The sequence below is a fragment of the Salvelinus alpinus genome, chromosome 34, assembly GCF_045679555.1.
Source record: "Salvelinus alpinus chromosome 34, SLU_Salpinus.1, whole genome shotgun sequence".
NCBI classification, from domain to species: domain Eukaryota; kingdom Metazoa; phylum Chordata; class Actinopteri; order Salmoniformes; family Salmonidae; genus Salvelinus; species Salvelinus alpinus.
The window spans coordinates 8,176,165-8,203,634 of NC_092119.1; the positions used below are offsets into that span (position 1 = coordinate 8,176,165).

A 27,470-nucleotide genomic window follows, 5' to 3' on the forward strand; every position below is an offset into this window, starting at 1 on the left:
ATTGTAAGGTCTACTACACCTGTTGTTTTGGCGCATGTGACAAATAACATTTGATTTGATTTGAACAGTGGTCCAGGTGTGACAAAACTAGAGCCTCGTTGATAGTGCTGTTAAGAAGGTAGAGCAGCGCTTTATTATGGACAGACTTCTCCCCATCTTAGCTACTGTTGTATCAATATGTTTTGACCATGACAATTTGAAATCGAGGGTTACTCCAAGCACTTTAGTCACCTCAACTTGATCAATTTCCATATTTTTTATTACAACATTTATTTGAGATTTAGGTTTTAGTGAATGATTTGTTCCAGAAAAAATGCTTTCAGTTTTTGAAATATTTAGGACTAACTTATTCCTTGTGTTAACAGTTGATGTTATTCTTCGACAACACAGACCCCAAAGCAAATCAGGGGGAGAAAAATATATTTATTTAAAGAGAACAAATCATTGTTATTATGCTGGAAAGTGGAAGGTCAATGTTCATTCTTCCCTGTTCTCATTGTTTCTCCACTGAACAAAGAGACAGGATGTAGTTTATACCAAAACGTAGCCTGTGGTTGACCAAATAGAATTCATTGCAGTAAAATGTTTACAATTTTTATTTCACCAGGTAGGCCAGTTGAGAACAAGTTCTCATATACAACTAGAAAAGTCTATATACAGTGTGTGCAAATGAGGTAAGATAAGGGAGGTAAGGCAATAAATAGGCCATAGTGGCGAAATAATTACAATGTAGCAATTAAACACTGGAGTGATAGATGTGCAGGAGATGAATGTGCAAGTAGAGATACTGGGGTGCAAATGAGCAAAAAAAATTAAATAACAGTATGGGGATCAGGTAGTTGGATGGGCTATTTATAGATTGGCTATGTACAGCTGCAGTGATCTGTGAGCTGCTCTGACAGCTGATGCTTAAAGTTAGAGAGGGAGATATGAGTCTCCAGCTTCAGTGATTTTTGCAATTCGTTCCAGTCACTGGCAGCAGAGAACTGGAAGGAAAGGAGGCCAAAGAAGGAATTGGCTTTGGGGATGACCAGTGAAATATACCTGCTGGAGTGCGTGCTATGGGTGGGTGTTGTTATGGTGGCCAGTGAGCTGAGATAAGGCGGGGCTTTACCTAGCAGAGACTTGTAGATCGAGTCACCTGGAGCCAGTGGGTTTGGTGACGAATATGAAGCGAGGGCCAGCCAACGAGAGCATACAGGTCGCAGTGGTGGGTAATAAATGGGGCTTTGGTGACAAAACGGATGGCACTGTGATAGACTGCATCCAGTTTGCCGAGTAGAGTGTTGGGGGCTATTTTGTAAATTACATCGCCGAAGTAAAGGATCGGCAGGATAGTCAGTTTTACGAGGGTATGTTTGGCAGCATGAGTGAAGGAGCGTTTGTTGCGAAATAGGAAGCCGATTCTAGACTTAACTTTGGATTGGAGATGCTTAATGTGAGTCTGGAAGGAGAGTTTACAGTCTAGCCAGACACCTAGGTATTTGTAGTTGTCCACATATTCTAAGTCAGAACCGTCCAGAGTAGTGATGCTGGATGGGCGGGCAGGTGCGGGCAGCGATCGGTTGAAGAGCATGCATTTAGTTGTACTTGCATTTAAGAGCATTTGGGGGCCACGGAAGGAGTGTTGTATGGCATTGAAGCTCGTCTGGAGGTTAGTTCAAACAGTGTTCAAGGAATAGCCAGAAGTATACAGAATGGTGTCGTCTGCATAGAGGTGGATCAGAGAATCACCAGCATTTAGAGCAACATCATTGATGTTGTATAATGTAACCAATGAGAACTTGTCCCAAGTAGCTATGAGTCCCGGACTGGAACCCAGAACCCAGATTCTAAACAGATGTTGAACTGAAAAACAACCCGTGTCCCTGACCCATTAATGTTCAGTTACCCATTACAGAAAAACAACTAGAGACATTGATCCCTGGTTCTCTGCGTTGTGTTTTTATCTTCAATATTCTTACACTTGCCACGCATTCTGAAACTAACTGCAGCTCTTTGTTAAGAGTTAACCCTGTGTTGCTACAAACACGTTACAGTCACTAACCGTTAACCCTGTGTTGCTACAAACACATTATAGTCACTAACCGTTAACCCTGTGTTGCTACAAACACATTATAGTCACTAACCGTTAACCCTGTGTTGCTACCAACATGTTACAGTCACTAACCATTAACCCTGTGTTGCTACCAATATGTTACAGTCACTAACCATTAACCCTGTGTTGCTACCAATATGTTACAGTCACTAACCGTTAACCCTGTGTTGCTACAAACACATTATAGTCACTAACCATTAACCCTGTGTTGCTACAAACACATTATAGTCACTATACGTTAACCCTGTGTTGCTACCAATATGTTACACAGTCACTAACCGTTAACCCTGTGTTGCCACCAACATGTTACAGTCACTAACCGTTAAACCTGTGTTGATACCAACATGTTACAGTCACTAACTGTTAACCCTGTGTTGTTACCAACATGTTACAGTCACTAACTGTTAACCCTGTGTTGTTACCAACATGTTACAGTCACTAACTGTTAACCCTGTGTTGTTACCAACATGTTACAGTCACTAACTGTTAACCCTGTGTTGATACCAACATGTTACAGTCACTAACCATTAACCCTGTGTTGATACCAACATGTTACAGTCACTAACCGTTAACCCTGTGTTGTTACCAACATGTTACAGTCACTAACTGTTAACCCTGTGTTGCCACCAACATGTTACAGTCACTAACCGTTAACCCTGTGTTGTTACCAACATGTTACAGTCACTAACTGTTAACCCTGTGTTGATACCAACATGTTACAGTCACTAACCATTAACCCTGTGTTGTTACCAACATGTTACAGTCACTAACCATTAACCCTGTGTTGCTACCAACATGTTACAGTCACTAACCATTAACCCTGTGTTGCTACCAACATGTTACAGTCACTAACCATTAACCCTGTGTTACTACCAACATGTTACAGTCACTAACTGTTAACCCTGTGCTGATACCAACATGTTACAGTCACTAACCATTAACCCTGTGTTACTACCAACATGTTACAGTCACTAACTGTTAACCCTGTGCTGATACCAACATGTTACAGTCACTAACTGTTAACCCTGTGCTGCTCCTGTGTTAGAAATTCTAACCAAGTGAGAGAGACTTTGTCATTTCTTCAAACAATCTCCTTTATTCAATATCGATGAATTATTGCAATAATGAGGCTGGTCGACCCCCCACCTTTGGGTGTTGGACCGAGTAACCTAACCTTCACACAAATGCAGAGTTCTATATATAGCTGACACTAACAATGCTCAGTCATGGCTGGTTGAACCCCCTTCATGCAGACCAAGGAGCATCATAACCACTCTGGGTTCATCTGGTCGTTATCTGCCTGTGAGTTGCTGTCTTAACCCTACCCAGGCTTAGTTTCCCAGATGCAAGGATGATTTTGAGGCAATGAGGGATTGTTCTACTCCTAAGCTATCTCTAGTAAAACACATTCTTGTCTACGTAATGCAGTCTTTAACCCATTTGTCAGCCCAATCCATCTCTGGTGACCATACGCCCAGATTAGCTGCAGGGAACTAGAGTGGAGACCATGAAACACAGACACTAACAGGACAGAAATGTCTTGCTGTTCGTTAAGTATTAATTGCTAACTATTATAATCAAACAAATCAGTTAAATATGTAATTTTTCTCTCACACTACCAACATGTTACAGTCACTAAGCGTTAACCCTGTGTTGCTACCAACATGAGCTAGCGTAGGCTAATGCGATTAGCATGAGGTTGTAAGTAACAAGAACATTTCCCAGGACATAGACATATCTGATATTGGCAGAAAGCTTACATTCTTGTTAATCTAACTGCACTGTCCAATTTACAGTAGCTATTACAGTGAAATAATAGCAGGCTATTGTTTGAGGAGAGTGGACAGTTATGAACTTGAAAAGTTATTAATAAACCAAATAGGCACATTTGGGCAGTCTTGATACAACATTTTTAATATAAATGAAATGGTTCATTGGATCAGTCTAAAACATTGCAAATACATTGCTGTCATCTAGTGGCCAAAATCTAAATTGTACCTGGGCTGGAATAATACATTGTGGCCTTTCTCTTGCATTTCAAAGATGATGGAACATAAAAATAAAATTAAACTCATGTTTTTTTCTTTGTATTATCTTTTACCAGATCTAATGTGTTATATTCTCCTACATTAATTTCACATTTCAACAAACTTCGAAATGTTTCCAATCAAATGGTATCAAGAATATGCATATCCTGCGTATGCTAGGTCCTGAGGTACAGGGGTTAGATTTGGTTGTTTTAGGCGAAAAAAAAAAAAAAAAGGGCGGATCCTTAAACCAAAAAAGTCAGACCCCCACTTAGTATTTGATTCTCGGAAGACAGCGCCCTGCATACTTCCTCAATTAACATAATTTCATTACCAGCACAGGTGTCACAAATCTCAATAATAGCGATAAAATAAATCACTTACCTTTGAAGATCTTCCTCTGTTGGCAAACCCAAGGGTCCCAGCTAAAAAATAAATGGTTGTTTTGTTTGATGAAGTCCCTCTTTATATCCCAAAAATTCTGTTTGGTTGGCGCGTTTTGTTCAAAGGCGTTCAAACATGCAGACAAATAAATCCCAAAAGTACCAGTAAAGTTCGTGGAAACAAGTCAAACGATGGTTCTAAATAATCCTCAGGTTGTCAAATATCTAAATAAACGATAATATTTCAACCGGACAATAGGAAAGAAAAAGAAAGAAGAGCGCGCAAACCAGTAGTGTGTTTCAACAGACACTTGGAAAAACGTCTTCTTCTTGTTCGTTTTTCAAATAACAAGCCTGAAACCATGTCTAAAGACTGTTGACATCTAGTGGTTGCCATGGGAACTGCAATCTGGGAGCTAAATCCCTCTATAGTCAATAGCAAGTCAATGGAAAAATGGTGACATCAAAAAAATCACATTTTCTGGATGGATTTTAATCGGGTTTTCGACCTGGCATATCAGTTCTGTTATCCTGTTTGGGCTGCAGGGGCAGTATTGAGTAGATGGACAAAATCGTGCCCATTTCAAACGGCCTCGTACTCAATTCTTGCTCGTACAATATGCATTGTATTATTACTATTGGATAGAAAACACTCTCTAGTTTCTAAAACCGTTTGAATTATGTCTGTGAGTGAAACAGAACTCATTTGCCAGCACATTTCCTGACCAGGAAGTGGAACGTCTGAAATCGACGCTCTGTTCTAGGGCCTGCCTATAAATGGTCATGATATGTATGAGTATACATGCACGTCATACACCTTCCACTAGATGTCAAGAGGAAGTGAGAGAAGAAATGGAGTGATTATCTTGGTCTGAGATGGAATGAATCCTCTTGGAATGGCGTGTCAACCATTTCCGGTTTTCTGGAAGGCGCGAGGATGGACTTGGAATTGCCTTCTGAAAAGCTGTCGTTATAGGCGACTACAATCTCCGGCTTTGATTTTATTTGATACATGTCACAATATCATCGTAAAGTATGTTTTTTCAATATAGTTTTATTAGATTATTGAAATTTATTCGGGACGTTAGGCGTGTTGCGTTGTGTGACTTTGTTCAGGAAGGAGAGCTTCGCGCCACTTGGCCAGTGTGCTTGCTAATTCAAGAGGGACAAAGGACGTTCTAAATCCAAACTTCGACTGTTCTGGACAAAGGACCCCTTGTACAACCTTCTGATGGAAGATCACCAAAAGTAGGACCCATTTTGTGATGCTATTACATATATCTGTCGAACTGTGTACTCGTAGTTTTGCGCCCAGGTTTTGGGCATCTCTCGCTATAACATAAGCCTTATGTCGTAATGAAGATATTTTTAGAATTCTAACACTGCGATTGCATTAAGAACTAGTGTATCTATCATTTCCTATACAACATGTCTTTTTTTGTAATGTTTATGAATAGCTATTTGGTCAGAATAGGTGAGAGTCTAATAGAAATATCCGCACATTCTGGGAAAAAGATGCTACGTTAGCACAATGTATAACCACTGATTTCAGTTCTAAATATGCACATTTTCGAACAAACCATATATGTATTGTGTAATATGATGTTAGAGGACTGTCATCTGATGAAGTTTATGAAGTTTATGAAGGTTAGTGAAATAATTAATATCTTTTGCTGGTTTTATTAGCTATCGCTACCGTTTGCCTTGAATCAATGCTGTTGTGTGTTAGCTATTGTAGTAAGCTAATATAACGCTATATTGTGTTTTCACTGTAAAACACTTAAAAAATCGGAAATATTGGCTGTATTCACAAGATCTTTGTCTTTCATTTGCTATACACCATGTATTTTTCAGAAATGTTTTATGATGAGTATTTCGGTATGTCACGTTGGTGTCTGTAATTATTCTGGCTGCTTTTGGTGCGATTTCTGATTGTAGCCGCAATGTAAACTATGATTTATACCTGAAATATGCAAATTCTTCGAACAAAACATAGATTTATTGTATAACATGTTATAGGACTGTCATCTGATGAAGTTGTTTCTTGGTTAGTTTGGTTGGTTCTAGGTTAGTTTGGTTGGCTTTGTGCATGCTACCTGTGCTGTGAAAAATGTCTGTCCTTTTTTCTATTTGTTGGTGAGCTAAAAATAAATATACGTGGTGTTTTCCCTGTAAAACATTTTAAAACTCGGACATGTTGGCTGGATTCACAAGATGTGTATCTTTCATTAGCTGTATTGGACTTGTTAATGTGTGAAAGTTAAATATTTAAAAAATATATATTTTGAATTTCGCGCCCTGCACTTGAAGTGGCTGTTGTCATAGGTGTATCGGCACCGCCCTGCAGCCATAAGAAGTTAAACTCACAGACATTATGTTAACAGTTTTAGAAACCTCAAAATGTTTGCTATCGAATACAACCAATGATATGCATATCCTAGCTTCTGGGCCTGAGTAACAGGCAGTTTACTCTGGGCATGTCAGACTCTCTGAACTTCCGAACACTGCCCCCTAGCCCTAACAGGTACAAACGCGGTTAATACTGACATTTGAGATGTACAAAGTATGTCATAAAGGGACGACCAGTGTATAAGAAGCAATCCGTCATTTCGATTAAGACATCAACTAGCGGAACTCCGCCCACATTCCACTGAAAAGGCAGCGCGCGAAATTCAAAAAAATTCTGTAGAAATATTAAACTTAACAAGTCCAATACAGCAAATGAAAGATAAACATCTTGTGAATCCAGCCAATATTTCAGATTTTTTAAGTGTTTTACAGCGAAAACACAATATAGCACTATATTAGCTTACCACAATAGCCAAAAACAGAACCCATTTATCAGCAGCAAAATTTTGCGATGGTAAAAAACCAGCAAAAGATATATAATTTTTCACTAACCTTGAAAAGCTTCATCAGATGACAGTCCTATAACATAAGGATATACAATACACTTATGTTTTGTTCAAAAATGTGCATATTTAGAGCTGAAATCCGTGGTTATACATTGTGAAAACGTAGCAACTTTTTTCCAGAATCTCCGGATATATTTTCTGACACTCACCTATTCTGACCAAATAACTCATAATAAACTTTACTAAAAAATACATGTTGTACAGCAAATGATAGATACACTAGTTCTTAATGCAATCGCCGTGTTAGAATTCTAAAAATAACTTTAGTACGACATACAGCTTACGTTATAGCGAGACAGCGCCCAAAATCTGGGCGGAAAATAATAGTAAACATTTTCGACAGAAATACGAAATAACATCATAAATGGGTCCTACTTTTGGTGAGCTTCCATTCCTTTGTCCAGAATAATCGTTGTTTGGATTTAGAATGTCCTCTTCGTCTGTTGAATTAGCAACCAAAACTAGCCAAGTGGCGCGAAGCTGTCCATCGTCACCAAACGCAGAGAACGGAACACGCCAAAACGAAAAATTTCAATAATCTGATAAAACTATATTGAAAAAACATACTTTACGATGATATTATCACATTTATCAAATAAAATCAAAGCCGGAGATATTAGCCGTCTATAACGAAAGCTTTTCAGAAGCCAAAGCTGATGTTCTTCCCGCGTCTTCCTGAACAAAGGAAATTGGGGTCATGTCATTCCAAGACCTCTCTTTTGACCATAGATATAGCTCGACTCCCCATTTCACCTCTCACTGCCTATTGACATCTAGTGGAAGGTGTATGAAGTGCATGTATAGTCATAAATTTCAAGCAAATTAATAGGGAGGCCCTGGAACAGAGCCTCGATTTCAGATTTTTCACTTTCTGACAGGAAGTTTGCTGCAAAATGAGTTCTGTTTTACTCACAGATATAATTCAAACGGTTTTAGAAACTTGAGAGTGTTTTCTATCCAATAGTAATAATAATATGCATATTGTACGAGCAAGAATAGAGTACAAGGCTGTTTAAATTGGGCATGATTTTTCCCCAAAGTGAAAATAGCGCCCTCTATCCTCAACAGGTTTTAATGAGCGAGCTAGGACGTACATCGCAGTGTTCCGTACACTTGACTTCATTTTAGCGGCCAAAAAAATTTAATACTTCCAGGTCAACTGTAATATGAATACCATTGTAAAGCACAATCTCTCCCCTTTCCAGTAAAATCATTGACGAGACCTTCATAATGCCCGTCTCTGCATGATTGAAGAAGGCAATGGAGCTCCTTCTGGTCTTTTTAAAAATAGCGGAGGGGGAAGCGAAAGCTACTGAGTGATAGTGAAAGGGGGACATATGTCAAATTTTTCACTCGATTTGTCCAATTTATCACCTCTAAAATGTAAATAAAACAACAAAAAGTTGATATGTCTCATTACATACCTATTTGAAGGGCAGCCTGGCACCCCTCATTACTGAAACATTTTGGAGCTGCCTTACTCAAGAGAGCAAAAAAGAGACAATGTTTGTATGGAGGCTTTATTAACTCAATTATAATTATATTTTTACATTGTTTGCAAACTGATATGTGACACGTATTAATGCCAAAATAACATGCTAAACAGGTGGGGGACCTGAATGACGGGTCGCCACCACTGACTGTAACATATAACCACTGTTAATACACCTCACTGACTCCTCAGATGCAGCTGCACATCGCTATTGGACTGAAAGACAGAGGCATAAGTCGTTGAACACCCCTGACAGGGCAAAGGAACGGGACATAAAAAAATGAAGGCTGTGTCGCCATAGAGACAAGTTTGTTTATAAATGTAAACCAATCCATACAATTAAATACAGTACCGAGTTATGAGTGAGAAAAGTGAGATTTTAGTGTGTTTTAGTGTGTAGTTTTTTAGTTTTGGGATTCCAGTGTTCAAGACCATTTGTTTATTGGGCAGAATAACTTAGTCTCCTGTAATTTCACAGGCTTTGGCCAGTTGGTCAAAATAACTCTTCTGATGTGGAGACAGAGCCATATAATTATTTTTAAATAACCTCCCAACCCTGGCGCTCTCCTCATTTTTGAGGATCTGATTGTGTCAGCAGACCAGGGGAAGAAGGGGCAAGTGCGCTTTCAGGGAGAAAAACTGGAGCAACTGTCCATGTTCATCACAGCCCTACCCAGAACATCAGTGCAATAGACCACAGACAATCACCTGCACCTTAGAGACTGTGTTCACTGACTCTTCACACTTGCTTCTCAAGAGACTTTCTGCACCGACTCCCACTCAACCACTCTTACAGAGCCTTCACAAAGTATTCACACCCCTTGATTTATTCCCCATTTTGTTGTGTTACAGCTTGAATTATAAACATATTCAATATTTATTTGTTCACCCATCTATACACAATACCCCATAATGACAAGGTGAAAACCTGGTTTTAGAAATGTTTGCTAATTTCTTCAAAATGAAATACATAAATATCTAATTAACTTAATTTTTCACACCCTTGATAAAGGGATGGGGGGGTGGGCTGTGCCCTATGCACTTGTGGCGATCTGAGAGGATTTGATTGGTATGAACAATCTGGTAATGGCTCCACCTTGCCCTCTGATAGGCTAGGCTGAAGTTTCACCATATTGCTTACTGTATACCAGTTTATGCATGAGGGAAGATTTGGGATTGGCTCAGTGTCTCTGCAGACTCCTGTTGTGCCAGTGTCTCTGCAGACTCCTGTTGTGCCAGCAGAGGGCACTGCCACGCCATATTAATACAAACTGTTACCTTGGCCAGGAGCTCTCTATCAGGGCTGGGCAAAGGAGGGGGAAGTTCTGGTACCACAAAATGTGCACACCTCCCCAAACCCACGAGCAAAAACATTGTTTGCCTAAAACAGTTTATTGTTGTTTTCTAGTTTCATTTGATAGTAAGATATTGTAAGATAAAGATAAATATATAATTTAATGTCTGAACCATACAGTCAACATTCAACTCAAACTTTGACATATTAGCAACTAAACCCCCATATGCATCTTTAAATGTGGGTTGATTGTTAGCCTTTTGATAATAGGAGTCTTTTTACAGAACATTTGTAATGAATGTGGACTGTTTCCAGGAAGTGACATTATATTCATGAGTTATTAAAAAAATGTATTAGACAGATTAATTGGACAGCAGAGCCGGAGAGGGCCAGTGGCTAGAGGGGCCCCTTACACCATTTCCTGTCTTGTGGCGCTTCCTATCTTTAAACAAACACAGGAAGTGGTCTCTGCAGTCACATTTATCTACATTCCATAGGAAGTAAAGAACAATTCACTGAGCCCATCCAAGTTTACTCCAATGTTATTAGATAACCACTGGGCATACCACGTCAATTCAATGTATTTTTTAATTTATTTTCACCTTTATTTAACCAGGTAGGCAGGTTGAGAACAAGTTCTCATTCAATGTGGAAATGTGGGTAATATTTGGTTGAGAAATTGATCAATGAGATTAACTTTATCCGACTCAAGCCAGTTTAATTTTGGTGATATCCCGTTTAAAAACTGTACTCGACTAATAATCAATAATCAACAACATTTAAATATTAGAGAGAGATTGAGGACACATTGTGATCTGATTTGACCAGAACACACCATGAATTCAACAGGGATTATCACCAACCATTAATTCAACAGGGATCATCACCAATCCATGAATTCAACAGGGATTATCACCAATCCATGAATTCAACAGGGATTATCACCAATCCATGAATTCAACAGGGATTATCACCAATCCATGAATTCAACAGGGATTATCACCAATCCATTAATTCAACAGGGATTATCACCAATCCATGAATTCAACAGGGATTATCACCAATCCATGAATTCAACAGGGATTATCACCAATCCATGAATTCAACAGGGATCATCACCAATCCATGAATTCAACAGGGATTATCACCAATCCATGAATTCAACAGGGATTATCACCAATCCATGAATTCAACAGGGATTATCACCAATCCATGAACTCAACAGGGATTATCACCAATCCATGAATTCAACAGGGATTATCACCAATCCATGAATTCAACAGGGATTATCACCAATCCATGAATTCAACAGGGATCATCACCAATCCATGAAGTGTGTTGATTATATGTTTACAAGTAGTTTAGTAATGTAGGCTTCTTTACATAAAATAAGGATAATAACCTGAGCTAAGATTACAAAAACTAACTACACTACAGTGACAAGAAAAAGTATGTGAACCGTTTGGAAATATCTGGTTTTCTGCATGAATTGGTCATAACATTTGATCTGATCTGCATCTAGGTCACAACAATAGACAAACACAGTCTACTTAAACTAATAACACACAAACAATTATACGTTTTCTTGTCTATATTTATATAAAAATCCAAAGTGCAGGGTGGGAAAGTATGTGAACCCTTGAATTTAATAACTGGTTGACCCTCCTTTGGCAGCAATAACCTCAACCAAACATTTCCTGTAGTTGTGGATCAGATCTGCACAACGGTCATGAGGAATTTTGGACCATTCCTCTTTACAAAACTGTTTCAGTTCAGCAATATTCTCGGGATGTCTGGTGTGAACTGCTCCATTCTATAAGGGTGCAAGGCGAGACAGAGATGCAGATGGTTTGAGTCTTTGATATTTATTAAATAATCCAAAATTGGTAGGCAGGAAATGGTTGTGGACAGGCAAAAGGTCAAAACCAGTTCAGAGTCCAGGAGGTACAGAGTGGCAGACAGGCTTGAGGTCAGGGCAGGCAGAATGGTCCGGCAGGTGGGTACGGAGTCCAGAACAGGCAACGGTCAAAACTGGGAGGACTAGCAAAAGAGAATAGAAGCAGGAAAACGGGAAAACACGCTGGTTGACATGAAAAACAACAAGACAAACTGTTACAGAGAGACAGGAAACACAGGGACATATACACCAGGGAACATAAGTGATGCCTTCTTGCCTGGAGACAATCACAAGGACAGGTGAAACAGATCACTTATTGAGGTGTGACATATTGAGATCATGCCACAGCATCTCAATCGGGTTAAGGTCAGGACTCTATCTGGGCCACTCCAGAAGGTGTATTTTCTTCTGTTGTTGAGCGAGACCCAGATGCAGATGGTTTGAGTCTTTGATATTTATTAACCTTTCACGAGCCTCTACCCCGGGTCCGGGATCACCCCCCACCCCCCCCACACACTGATTAGCATAGCTAGCATAGCTTCACAAGTAGATAGTAGCATCTAAATATCATTAAATCACAAGTCCAAGACACCAGATGAAAGATACAGATCTTGTGAATAAAGCCACCATTTCAGATTTTTCAAATGTTTTACAGGGAAGACACAATATGTAAATCTATTAGCTAAACACGTTAGCAAAATACACCACTTTTCTAACTCCATCAGTTTCTTACTCCTTCAGGTGCTATCACCAATTCGGCTAAACTAAGATATTGATAGCCAATAACCTATAAAAAACCTCTTCAGATGACAGTCTGATAACATATTTATGGTATTGGATAGGTGTTGTTAGAAAAAAGTGCATATTTCAGGTAGAAATCACAGTTTACAATTGCACCGACCATCACAAATCGACTAGAATTACTAGATAGAGCAACGTGTATGACCAATTTACTCATCATAAAACATTTCATAAAAATAGACAAAGCATAGCAATGGAAAGACCCAGTTCTTGTGATTTCAGACCATATTTCAGATTTTCTAAGCGTTTTTCAGCGAAAACACAATAAATCGATAAGTTAGCATACCACATGTGCAAACGTTACCAGAGCATCGATTCCAGCCAAAGAGCGCTATAACGTAATCACCGCCAAAATATATTAATTTTTTCACTAACCTTCTCAGAATTCTTCAGATGACACTCCTGTAACATCATTTTACAACATACATATACAGTTTGTTCGAAAAGGTGCATATTTAGCCATACAAAACCGTGGTTACACAATAAAAATACTAGGAAATCAAGCCTCAATATGTCTGACGTCATCTATCAGAGTGATCTAGTTTAATTGAAAGCTAATCATATACTTGACTAAAAAATACAGGGTTGACAGGAATCGAAAGACAAATTAGTTCTTAATGCAACCGCTGACTTACATTTTTAAAATTATCCTTACTTTTCAATACAGGGTTCGCCAAGTGACGCGATAACAAACAAAATGGCGAAATATGCGTTTAAAATATTTCGACAGAACAACAATTTATCATATTAAATATTGCTTACTTTGAGCTGTTCTTCCATCATATTCTTGGGCAATGTATCCTTTCTATGTTATAAACGTCTTTTGGTCGATAGATGTCCTCTGTCCTTCGAAATGTCCACCACCAACGACCGACACCCCGAAACGTTTCCAAAGCTAAAAAGGGCACGACAAAGAAATTCCTCAAAATCGCACTAAACGGATATAAATTGCTATAAAACGGTTCAAATTAACTACATTATGATGTTTTTAACAACTATAACGACTGAAAACATGACCGGAGAAATATCACTCTCTAAAAAACGATTTGGAATGAGGCAAGTCCGATGTCCTTCACGCTTCAGGCGCGCGACGAGAAAGGGCGGTCCCTATACATTTTGTGGTTTTATAATGGCTGTGATTGTGCAATCGATTCCATTCAAAACGTGATGACGTACAGACACCCAGAGGAAGACGTAGGCAGTGTCGGTTTCTTCATAGCATTCACTGTCGCCTTAAAAACAGACTCCAGATCAGGGGTAAAAATTTCTGAAATCTGAACCCTGTCATGAAAAGTGCTGTAGAAATTGTTCTGTACCACTCAGAGACAAAATTCCAACTTCTATAGAAACTAGAAGGTGTTTTCTATCCAATAATAACAATAATATGCATATTGTACGATCAAGAATTTAGCACGAGGCAGTTTAATTTGGAGACCCAAATATGCTAATGCGGAACAGCACCCCCTATAGTTGCAAGAAGTTTTAACTTCACTGTGCTACGGATCCCTTTTACGGGATCACTTTCCTAAACAACCGCTAGAATTGCAGGGCGCCAAATGCATAAATATTACTAAAAATATTTATAATCATGCAATCACAAGTGAAATATACCAAAACACAGTTTAGCTTGTTGTTAATCCACCTATCGTGTCAGATTTTGAAAATATATTTTACAGCGAAAGAAATACAAGCTTTTGTGAGTGTAGCTTTCAATGCTACAACAGCCAGCCCCAAATTAGCATGGTCACTGTTACGGCGCAGTCAGTAATCGTTACTGATGCTTTACCCTGGTCTCCTGAAACGTGTTGTGGCTCACATGTTATATTACAGGGGATAGAGACAAAAACAGTACCTGTACCATTACATTGGGTCCACTTAGTGTCAGGCTTGGTATCGGGACGTTTCCGTGTTGGTGTAGTGTCTACACTGCCAGTAAAAGGAGTCACATTGCTACTAGGGAATGATATTGCTGGTGGTAACGTTACTCCTGTGTTAGAGGTAGTAGAAAACTACAGATGATAAATTGATTCAAGCATTTCCCCATGTTTTTCCTGCTTGTGTGTTAACGAGGGCACAATCTCGCAAGCTAGGAGATGTGGTGGATTTGGCTAGTTCCATTTTTGAGAATGTTGAAGTAGAAGACAATGCACCGAGTATTCCTTCTGCAAGGCCGACAGTTTTTACTCCTGTAAAAACTAATGAAGGGGACTGCGAAATCGCGCCCCAATTACATGACATTCTTTTGTCTGTCACCCCTGAGAAGGTGATTGAATGTCAAAAAGGAGACACCAGTCTTCGCAAGTGTTTTGCTTCGGTAATTTCCATTGAGGAAGCTAAAACTAAGGAGGACGGGTTGGAGTTACGCCATACGTTACAGCAGTGTGAACGCCTATGTAATTCAGAAGTTACCCTCTCAAATGGAACATTTGGATAACGATCAAACTAAGGACCTTATCCTATTGATAAACAGTTTTCTCAGTGTGTTTCAGGATGTTCCAAGTCGCACGTCCATCTTGGAACATGACGTGGATGTGGGCAACGCTGTTCCTATACGTCAGCATCCGTACCGGGTTAATGCAAAGAAAAGGGAGGTAATGAGAAGTGAGGTAGCTTATTTATTACAGAATGACATGGCAAAACCCAGTAACAGCTCCTGGAGTTCCCCTTGTATTCTTGTTCCTAAGCCTGACGGTACGTCCCGCTTATGTACGGACTATCGTCGTGTAAATGCAGTTACAAAGTCTGATTCTTTTCCTCTACCTCGATTAGATGACTGCATTGATAGATTTGGATCTGCTGCTTACGTCTGTAAGTTAGATTTGTTAAAAGGTTATTGGCAGGTGCCTCTGACCTCTCGAGCTTCTGACATATCGGCTTTCGTTACGCCTGATAACTTTGTACAATACACTGTGATGCCCTTTGGCATGTGTAATGCACCTGCTACATTCCAGCGTCTAGTTAACATTGTGTTTGCCGATGTGCCAAATTGTACTGCTTACCTTGACGATGTGGTGATACATTCGTCTACTTGGTCTGATCATCTCTCCACTTTGAAAAGTGTGTTTAAGCGAGAATGCTGCTTTAACCCTCAATTTGGCCAAGTGTGAGTTTGGGAAGGCTACGGTGACTTACTTAGGGAAACAAGTGGGACGAGGTCAAGTGCGCCCAGTATCTGGCAAAGTGGAAGCAATTGTTGCTTTTCCTGCTCCCACGACTCGCCGCCAGTTGCGCAGATTCCTAGGGATGGTAGGGTACTATCGTACATTCTGTAAGAATTTCTCGACGTTAGTAGCTCCCCTTTCATCTCTGCTTAGTCCCAAGGTACCATTTAGGTGGTCCAAGGACTGTAACCATGCTTTTGAGTCCGCTAAAGCGCTACTGTGTAGTGCCCCAGTGCTTGCTGCCCCCAACTTTGACAGACCTTTTAAGTTGGAGGTTGACGCTAGTATAGTGGGGGTGGGTGCGGTTCTCTTACAGGAAGATGAAGATGGAGTGGATCGGCCCGTCAGTTTCTTCTCCCGTAAGTTCAACTCGTGTCAGTCAAGGTACTCCACAATTGAACAAGAGACGCTAGCTTTATTGCTAGCCTTACAGTTCTTTGAAGTATATGTGGGATCCAGTGCCTTGCCTGTAATGGTCTTCACGGACCATAATCCTTTAGTGTTCTTGAAGCAAATGTACAATCAGAACCGCCGCCTTATGCGGTGGGCTCTGATTCTACAAGGATATAATGTACAGATAGCCTATGTGAAGGGCTCGGCGAATGTGGTTGCTGACGCTCTATCACGGGTTTACTAACTGGGGAAGCGTTGGTTTTGTTATTACAAACTGTATGTTTGCAATTTTTGTGGTGGGCGTGTTACGTTCCCCAGTTTCTGTGTTGTAGGTTTGTATTTGAGTGTGTGTGTTTCAGGAGATGGCTTCCTGAAGTTCTCCCCAGGCAGCTGATTGGTCGGCCCCAATTGATAATTGGAGAGCTGACCCCGCCCCCTCGTCAAGATACAGCTGTTTCTAATCACCATTGCCACCTGAAGATATAAAAGCCAGTGTTCTGTTCAGAAGAAAAATCATTAGAGAGATGATTAGAGAGAGATATATATATATATATCATTATATGCTGAGATTGAATGTTATTAGATCATTGCTGAGAGAGAGGTTTATGGCTGAGGGGTTATAGCATGTTGGTCGTGAGTATGCACTGTGTTAGTAGTTGTTGGTAGTTGTTGGTAGCAGCTTTGAAATGTTCTGTGTTTGTTGCTTGGTCAGAGCTTCTTTAGTGACCTGAGTTAGTTTTCTCAGTTTTGTTGTGAAGTGGATTGTTTGTTCTGTTTAATTTTTCCCAGGGGGGAAGGAGAAGGCACTTTGGGAGTGCTTAGGCAAGAGGCCCGCGGGCATACATATACCCGTAGTATATTCAATGTCTAGGCACACTAGGTAAGACCTGGGCGGACATCCCCCTGTATTTTGGTTAGGGCACCAGGTGGTGCTAAGTTAGGTAAGTAGTGGGTAGGCAGGTTAGATAGGAGAGGGGGAGCTTTGATATTTACTTTCTTTGCTTTGGTTCCGTCCAGCCCCTTTTCCCCATATTACCGTGTAAGGAAATAAATCCTAGTAAACGGTAAATTCTGCTTTTGTATTATCCTTACTCGCACCTACAGTCCATACCTTTTTCACTTCACGGGGAGTTGAGTTGCAGCAGGGTGTTGCGTTCCCTCTTCTTAGAGGCGTGCGTAACAGTCACGAAAGTCAGAAAAGCAATAAAATGAATCGCTTACCTTTGATAATCTTCGGATGTTTCCACTCACGAGACTCCCAGTTACACAACAAATCTTCTTTTTGTTCGATAAATATTACTTTTATCACAAAAAACGCCATTTGGGTTGCGCATTATGTTGAGAAAACAAAAGCCGTGTTCCGTTCGACAAATTCCAAAAAGTATCCGTAATGGTCGTAGAAACATGTCAAATGTTTTTTATAATCAATCCTCAGGTTGTTTTTAACAAACACAATCGATAATATTTCAAACGGACCATAACCTATTCTTTAAGAGAGAAACGGAAAATGGTGAGCTCCTCTGTCGCACGCAGGAAATATTCAGAGGACACTTGACTACTTTTGAAAAATGTCGCTCATTTTTCAAAATAAAAGCCTGAAACTGTCTAAAGCCTGGTCACAGCCTGAGGAAGCCATTGGAAATTGAATCTGGTTAATACCCCTTTAAATGGAGGTTAGACAGGCCAGGAAACACAGTTTAAAAAAAAAATATCACTTCCGGGTTACATTTTCTCAGGGTTTCGCTTGCAGAATAAGTATTGTTATACTCACAGACAATATTTTGACAGTTTTGTAAACTTTGGAGTGTTTTCTATCCTAATCTGTAAATGATATGCATATTCTACGATCTGGGCCAGAGAAAATGTCTTTATGTTGGGCACGTTATTTAAAAAAATAAAAATCTGACCCCTAGCGCTAAGAAGTTTTAAACAATCCAAAATTGGTAGGCAGGAGAATGGTTGTGGACAGGCAAAAGGTCAAAACCAGTTCAGAGTCCAGGAGGTACAGAGTGGCAGACAGGCTTGAGGTCAGGGCAGGCAGAATGGTCCGGCAGGCGTGTACAGAGTCCAGAAACAGGCAAGGGTCAAAACTGGGAGGACTAGCAAAAGAGAATAGAAGCACGCAAATGGGAAAACACGCTGGTTGACATGAAAAACAATAAGACGAACTGTTACAGAGAGACAGGAAACACAGGGACATATACACCAGGGAACATAAGTGATGCCTTCTTGCCTGGAGACAATCACAAGGACAGGTGAAACAGATCACATATTGAGGTGTGACATATTGAGATCATGCCACAGCATCTCAATCGGGTTGAGGTCAGGACTCTATCTGGGCCACCCCAGAAGGTGTATTTTCTTCTGTTGTTGATTTACTTCTGTCTTTTGTGTCGTTGTCCTGCTGCGTCACCCAACTTCTGTCGAGCTTCAATTGGTGGACAGATAGCCTAACATTATCCTGCAAAATGTCTTGATAAACCTGGGAATTCATTTTTCTGTTGATGATAGCGAGCTGTCCAGACCCCGAGGCAGCAAAGCAGCCCCAAACCATGATGCTCCCTCCACCATACTTTACTGTTGGGATGAGGTTTTTATGTTGGTGTGCTGTGCCTTTTTTTCACACAGTGTGTTCCTTCCAAACAACTCAACTGTAGTTTCATCTGTCCACAGAATATTTTGGAACATCCAGGTGCACTTTTGCAAACTTCAGACGTGCAGCAATGTTTTTTTTAAACAGCAGTGGCTTCTTCCGTGATGTCCTCCCATGAATACCATTCTTGTTTAGTGTTTTACGTATCGTAGACTCGTCAACAGAGATGTTAGCATGTTCCAGAGATTTCTGTAAGTCTTTAGCTGACACTCTAGGATTCTTCTTAACCTCATTGAGCGTTCTGCGCTGTGCTCTTGCAGTCATCTTTGCAGGACGGCCACTCCTATGGAGAGTAGCAACAGTGCTGAACTTTCTTCATTTATAGACAATTTGTCTTACTGTGGACTGATGAACATCAAGGCTTTTAGAGATACTTTTGTAACCCTTTCCAACTTTATGCAAGTCAACAATTCTTAGTCTTAGGTCTTCTGAGATCTATTTTGTTCAAGGCATTTGTCACATCAGGCAATGCTTCTTGTGAACAGCAAACTCAAAAGAAATTGTGTTTTTTATAGGGCAAGGCAGCTCTAACCAACATCTCCAATCCAATGAATGGAAGCAAGTCCCTGCAGCAATGTTCCAACATCTAGTGGAAAGACTTCCCAGAAGAGTGAGGCTGTTATAGCAGCAAAGGGGGACCAACTCCATATTAATGTCCATGATTTTGGAATGAGATGTTCGATGAGCAGGTGTCCCCATACTTTTGGCCATGTAGTGTATCAACCAGGACCTTTGATGTTGCCACACTTGAAAAGAAACCCGATATGTATAATACCATTCTACCCAAGATGCAACATGTATCTTCCAGACTAAGGGTCTATACTACTGTGGGCTACTGTCATGATGTGTAACACAATTAGAGCTGTATCGTGGAACAGCATCTTGTAAACCTCTGTCCGTGTAAAAGATGATACGCAATTAAATGAACACCTTTATTGCACCAGAAAATAGATGTACAAGACAACAACATGCATTTCTAGCACAGACTTCAGTAAAGACACAGATATACAATGAACCAAAAAAAGGCTTTGATGCTTGTAACTATTTATGACCTCTATCATCCCCTCATTCCTGTTGCTCAGTGAACCTCCCACTGCACCCTTGCAGTCTGTTGCACATTTCAGGCAGGTTGCCATTGCCTGTAATATTTCTGCCTGTAGTGTTTGATTCACCAAGACTCACACCTGCTGTAAAAGGGGGGGAAATAAATATTAGCTGGAGAAGATATTCAAATGGCATCTAGAAGGACATGTTTCTAACTGTGTCTATAATGATGCTGCAAAGGTTGGAGTCCTCAAAGATCCTCTTTCTTCTGTTTCCTTTCAAATGTCATCGTTGACATGAGGCCATTTGTCAGGGTTCTGTATAGAACACAAGGCCGTTTGTCAGGGTTCTGTATAGAACACAAGGCACCTGGTGTACATTTCCCTCATTACTTGTTGTGTATTTAACCCTCTGTTCCCCCCATGTCTGTGTGTGAAATGGTTCAGTGTTTCGTGCATGTGCACATTAGACTGGTTGCGCTGGGTTATGTCTACCCGTACTGTGTTTACTGTTCTTAGTGCCGTGTGTTTTGTTCTCCTAAATAAAAGGCTCTGTTTGCTACCAAAATTCTGCTCTCCTGCGCCTGACTCCCTTACAGCCAGTTACGCATACCTAACAGTCCTAACACATCGTGGAAGTAAGGGTAGCAGTGATCGAATGTATTACCCCGGCGTATAGTGCAATAAATATGCTGATAGAATTTAGGTAGCCTTGTTCTCAAATTTGCTTTGTTAAAATCCCCAGCTACAATAAATGCAGCCTAAGGATATATGGTTTCCAGTTTACATAGAGTCCAGTGAAGTTCCTTAAGGGCCGTCTTGGTGTCTGCTTGAGGGGGAATGTACACCGTTGAGACGATGACTGACCAGAATTCTCTTGGGAAAACCTAGTACATGTTCATTAGGGCGTGTGTTTGTTTCTGTGGGTCCAAATCTAAACTCCATCAGTCTCACCATATTTCAAGTGTTTTCAACAACATTTACAGGACTGTTTATAGTTCTACGGTCAACCTTTTTGTTCTCAGATGATGCAGGGAAACAGGAAGGCCATGGTCTTTCTGTCATGCAGTGTTTATGTCAGTGGAATAAAACCTAATAAAGACAGAAATACAAACAACAGTAATGATGGAGACACTAGTGTTGCTGCTATGGTGAACTTTAATGAACTGTGTAGAGAGAGAGATGGACAGAGAGAGATGGACAGAGAGAGAGGGGTGGACAGAGAAAGAGGGATGGACAGAGAGAGAGGGGTGGACAGAGAGAGAGGGATAAACAGAGAGTGATGGACAGAGAGAGATGGACAGAGAGAGGGGGATGAACAGAGAGAGAGGGATGGACAGAGAGAGAGGGATGGACAGAGAGAGAGAGATGAACAGAGAGAGGGAAAGAAAGAAAATATACAGTTCTATATTTCCACCATCCAGACAGTGTATACTATTAGTATCCATACAGACAGTGTACACTATTAGTATCCATACAGACAGTCATTGGTCTCAGGATTTGTGTTGGCAGTGACACAACGGTAACATGTGTTTCGTCCCTGGAATCTGACACAGCGATATAAAGGCAGGTATCCATCTATCCTCCTGAAGGAGTCAAACACCTGCTGCTTAGTCGGTTTGGTCACTCCTGGATGGTGCCTTGAAGGGTCCCAAACCGAGGAGAAGACAAAAGCCTTCCGGTTGGCGTTCCAGCCCTTGAAGACGGTCATGAAGGGGAGAATGCTGGTTTCTCCATCAGGGAAGTTGCATCTCTCCAGGCAGGGAGAGTAGGTGGAGAAGAAGACGATGCAGTCATTAGGCTTTGCTGCTGTTAACAGAGTCTGCATTTTGCTGGGGTTGGTTTTATCATGCCCCAACAGAAGGTACTCAGCATGGTAGGTGTCAGGTATGGCTGCGATGAGCCGGTCTCCTATGTAGACACTATAATGCTGTAGTCTGTTCTGGACAACCTGAGGTTGCACACCTACATCAAAGATTGCTCCATTTCCGTTGCACTGATCTTGGGTGAGTAAGACAGCCATGGCATACTGGTGGTTCTCCAGGCCGAACCTGAACAACAGCAGGAGACAGAAGAGACAGAACACAGGATCAGAAACATTACAAACAGACAGGAGACAGAAGAGACAGAACACAGAGGATCAGAAACATTATAAACAGACAGGAGACAGAAGAGACAGAACACAGAGGATCAGAAACATTACAAACAGACAGGAGACAGAAGAGACAGAACACAGAGGATCAGAAACATTACAAACAGGCAGGAGACAGAAGAGACAGAACACAGAGGATCAGAAACATTACAAACAGACAGGAGACAGAAGAGACAGAACACAGAGGATCAGAAACATTACAAACAGACAGGAGACAGAAGAGACAGAACACAGAGGATCAGAAACATTACAAACAGACAGGAGACAGAAGAGACAGAACACAGAGGATCAGAAACATTATAAACAGACAGGAGACAGAAGAGACAGAACACAGAGGATCAGAAACATTACAAACAGACAGGAGACAGAAGAGACAGAACACAGAGGATCAGAAACATTACAAACAGACAGGAGACAGAAGAGACAGAACACACAGGATCAGTAACATTACAAACAGACAGGAGACAGAAGAGACAGAACACAGAGGATCAGAAACATTACAAACAGACAGGAGACAGAAGAGACAGAAGACAGAGGATCAGACACATTATAAACAGACAGGAGACAGAAGAGACAGAACACAGGATCAGAAACATTACAAACAGACAGGAGACAGAAGAGACAGAACACAGAGGATCAGAAACATTACAAACAGACAGGAGACAGAAGAGACAGAACACAGAGGATCAGAAACATTACAAACAGACAGGAGACAGAAGAGACAGAACACAGAGGATCAGAAACATTACAAACAGACAGGAGAATGAAGAGACAGAACACAGAGGATCAGAAACATTACAAACAGACAGGAGAATGAAGAGACAGAACACAGAGGATCAGAAACATTACAAACAGACAGGAGACAGAAGAGACAGAACACAGAGGATCAGAAACATTACAAACAGACAGGAGACAGAAGAGACAGAACACAGGATCAGAAACATTACAAACAGACAGGAGACAGAAGAGACAGAACACAGAGGATCAGAAACATTACAAACAGACAGGAGACAGAAGAGACAGAACACAGAGGATCAGAAACATTATAAACAGACAGGAGACAGAAGAGACAGAACACAGAGGATCAGAAACATTATAAACAGACAGGAGACAGAAGAGACAGAACACAGAGGATCAGAAACATTATAAACAGACAGGAGACAGAAGAGACAGAACACAGAGGATCAGACGATCAGAAACACGGGATCTTTCTGAAACTTTACAAACAGACAGGAGGAGGACACTCCCAACTATTTGACAGAAACTAAAGTTTGAATATATGAATACGTGCAATGTTACTTTTGCATAAATTATCATCACCATCTCATGGACAAAGTTAAGAGAGGTCTGAGATAGTGCCCTCTGTAATTATTATAATATTCAAAATGCTACAGTCTATACTAACAATACAGTCTATACTAGCAATACAGTCTATACTAACAATACAGTCTATACTAGCAATACAGTCTATACTAACAATACAGTCTATACTAGCAATACAGTCTATACTAACAATACAGTCTATACTAGCAATACAGTCTATACTAGAAATACAGTCTATACTAGAAATACAGTCTATACTAACAATACAGTCTATACTAGCAATACAGTCTATACTAGCAATACAGTCTATACTAGCAATACAGTTTATACTAGAAATACAGTCTATACTAGCAATACAGTCTATACTAACAATACAGTCTATACTAGCAATACAGTTTATACTAGAAATACAGTCTATACTAGCAATACAGTCTATACTAGCAATACAGTCTATACTAGCAATACAGTCTATATTAGCAATACAGTCTATACTAACAATACAGTCTATATTAACAATACAGTCTATATTAGCAATACAGTCTATACTAGCAATACAGCCTATATTAGCAATACAGTCTCTACTAACAATACAGTCTATACTAACAATACAGTCTATACTAACAATACAGTCTATACTAGCAATACAGTCTAAACTAACAATACAGTCTATACTAGCAATACAGTCTATACTAACAATACAGTCTATAATAGCAATACAGTCTATACTAACAATACAGTCTATACTAGCAATACAGTCTATACTAGAAATACAGTCTATACTAGCAATACAGTCTATACTAGCAATACAGTTTATACTAGAAATACAGTCTATACTAGCAATACAGTCTATACTAACAATACAGTCTATACTAGCAATACAGTTTATACTAGAAATACAGTCTATACTAGCAATACAGTCTATACTAGCAATACAGTCTATACTAGCAATACAGTCTATATTAGCAATACAGTCTATACTAACAATACAGTCTATATTAACAATACAGTCTATATTAGCAATACAGTCTATACTAGCAATACAGCCTATATTAGCAATACAGTCTCTACTAACAATACAGTCTATACTAACAATACAGTCTATACTAACAATACAGTCTATACTAGCAATACAGTCTATACTAACAATACAGTCTATACTAGCAATACAGTCTATACTAACAATACAGTCTATAATAGCAATACAGTCTATACTAGCAATACAGTCTATACTAGCAATACAGTCTATACTAACAATACAGTCTATACTAGCAATACAGTCTATACTAGCAATACAGTCTATACTAACAATACAGTCTATACTAGCAATACAGTCTATACCACTGGATGTCATAAGGTGAATGCACCAATTTGTAAGTCGCTCTGGATAAGAGCGTCTGCTAAATGTCTTAAATGTAAATGTAAATGTACTAACAATACAGTCTATACTAGCAATACAGTTTATACTAGAAATACAGTCTATACTAGCAATACAGTCTATAATAGCAATACAGTCTATACTAACAATATAGTCTATACTAACAATATAGTCTATACTAGCATCTTGTCTTGTCTGCAGTCCAGGGACTTCGTTTACTAGGCTAAGCGTTTGTCCCGTGAACACAGTTTTAACCAGTGTTTTTAACAGTCGATCAAAGAGTCAGGACAGAAGAAAAATATCATATGAATGTTAATTAAGAGGAATATAAACTTCAAATGTTCCCCAAAAATGTTTTAAATAATGTCTAATGATTCTGTCTAACAGACATTTAGGAGTTCTTAGAGTCTGAAAGAACAGAGAAACACCACCTTCTCATCTCTTGTACCACATTAGCCAAGACCTCTTGATTGATAGCATCCACCTGGCCTCCAGGCCAGAGAGACAGCAGAAAGAGAAGGACAACTCCTCTCATAGCTACACACACAGCTGAAACACACAGGAACACACTATATATACACACAGCTGAAACACACAGGAACACACTATATATACACAGCTGAAACACACAGGAACACACTATATACACACACAGCTGAAACACACAGGAACACACTATATATACACAGCTGAAACACACAGGAACACACTATATACACACACAGCTGAAACACACAGGAACACACTATATATACACAGCTGAAACACACAGGAACACACTATATACACACACAGCTGAAACACACAGGAACACACTATATATACACAGCTGAAACACACAGGAACACACTATATACACACACAGCTGAAACACACAGGAACACACTATATATACACAGCTGAAACACACAGGAACACACTATATACACACACAGCTGAAACACACAGGAACACACTATATATACACACATCTGAAACACACATTAATACACTATATACACACACAGCTGAAACACACAGGAACACACTATATACACACACACACACAGCTGAAACACACATTAATACACTATATATATATGTGTAAATATATATATATATATATACATACAATGAGTGGACAAAAAAATATGAACACTTTCATAATAGTCTGTCATGCTCTTTCAGGGACATCGACTGACCAGGTGAATCCAGGTGAAGATATGATCCCTTATTGTTGTTACCTGTTAAATCCGCTTCAATCAGTGTCGATGAAGGGGAGGAAACAGGTTAAAGAAGGATTTTTATACCTTGAGACAATTGAGACATGAATTGTGTATGTGTGCCGTTCATAGAGTGAATGGGCAAGACAAATTATTTAAGTTCCTTTGAACGGGGCATGGTAGTAGGTGCCAGGCGCACGGTGTGTGTCAAGAACTGCAACGCTGCTGGGTTTTTCACGCTCAACAGTTTCCCGTGGGTATCAAGAATGGTCCACCACCCAAAGGACATCCAGCCAACTTGACACAACTCTGGGAAGCGTTGGAGTTAACATGGGCCAGCATCCGTGTGGAACGCTTTTAACACCTTGTAGAGTCCATGCCCTGATGAATTGAGGTTTTTCTGAGTGAAACGTGGGTAACTCAGTATTAAGGTGTTCTTAATGTTTTGTATACTCAGTGTTTACTTATTCTGTTTAAGGAGCTCATGGAGGCTACAAAGGTCCTAATTATATAAAATCAACAATGTTGATGAGCAGTAAAGATAACAGATATAAGTCAAGCAGAAGACACTTACAGAGATTGTAGATGGCTGGTTTATGTCCTCTAGATTGTAGATGGCTGGTCTATGTCCTCTAGATTGTAGATGGCTGGTTTATGTCCTCTAGATTGTAGATGGCTGGTTTATGTCCTCTAGATTGTAGATGGCTGGTTTATGTCCTCTAGATTGTAGATGGCTGGTTTATGTCCTCTAGATTGTAGATGGCTGGTTTATGTCCTCTAGATTGTAGATGGCTGGTTGATGTCCTCTAGATTGTAGATGGCTGGTTGATGTCCTCTAGATTGTAGATGGCTGGTTTATGTCCTCTAGATTGTAGATGGCTGCCTGATGTCCTCTAGATTGTAGATGGCTGGTTTATGTCCTCTAGATTGTAGATGGCTGGTTTATGTCCTCTAGATTGTAGATGGCTGGTTGATGTCCTCTAGATTGTAGATGGCTGGTTGATGTCCTCTAGATTGTAGATGGCTGGTTTATGTCCTCTAGATTGTAGATGGCTGGTTGATGTCCTCTAGATTGTAGATGGCTGGTTGATGTCCTCTAGATTGTAGATGGCTGGTTTATGTCCTCTAGATTGTAGATGGCTGGTTGATGTCCTCTAGATTGTAGATGGCTGATGTCCTCTAGATTGTAGATGGCTGGTTGATGTCCTCTAGATTGTAGATGGCTGGTTTATGTCCTCTAGATTGTAGATGGCTGGTTTAT

At 40.0% G+C, this 27,470-nt stretch overlaps 1 protein-coding gene across 1 annotated transcript; it reads right to left on the reverse strand.

Annotated features, from left to right (window-relative positions):
• Nucleotides 1–21,295: 21,295 nt before the first annotated feature.
• Nucleotides 21,296–27,175, reverse strand: LOC139563453 (uncharacterized). The gene is made up of 3 exons (XM_071382140.1): nt 26,784–27,175; nt 25,439–25,556; nt 21,296–22,208 (listed from the first exon to the last, which is right to left on the reverse strand). The coding sequence occupies exons 2-3, from the start codon at nt 25,540–25,542 to the stop codon at nt 21,623–21,625; spliced, it is 690 nt and encodes a 229-aa protein (XP_071238241.1). The 5' UTR covers nt 25,543–25,556; nt 26,784–27,175; the 3' UTR covers nt 21,296–21,622.
• Between the last annotated feature and the right edge of the window lie 295 nt (nt 27,176–27,470).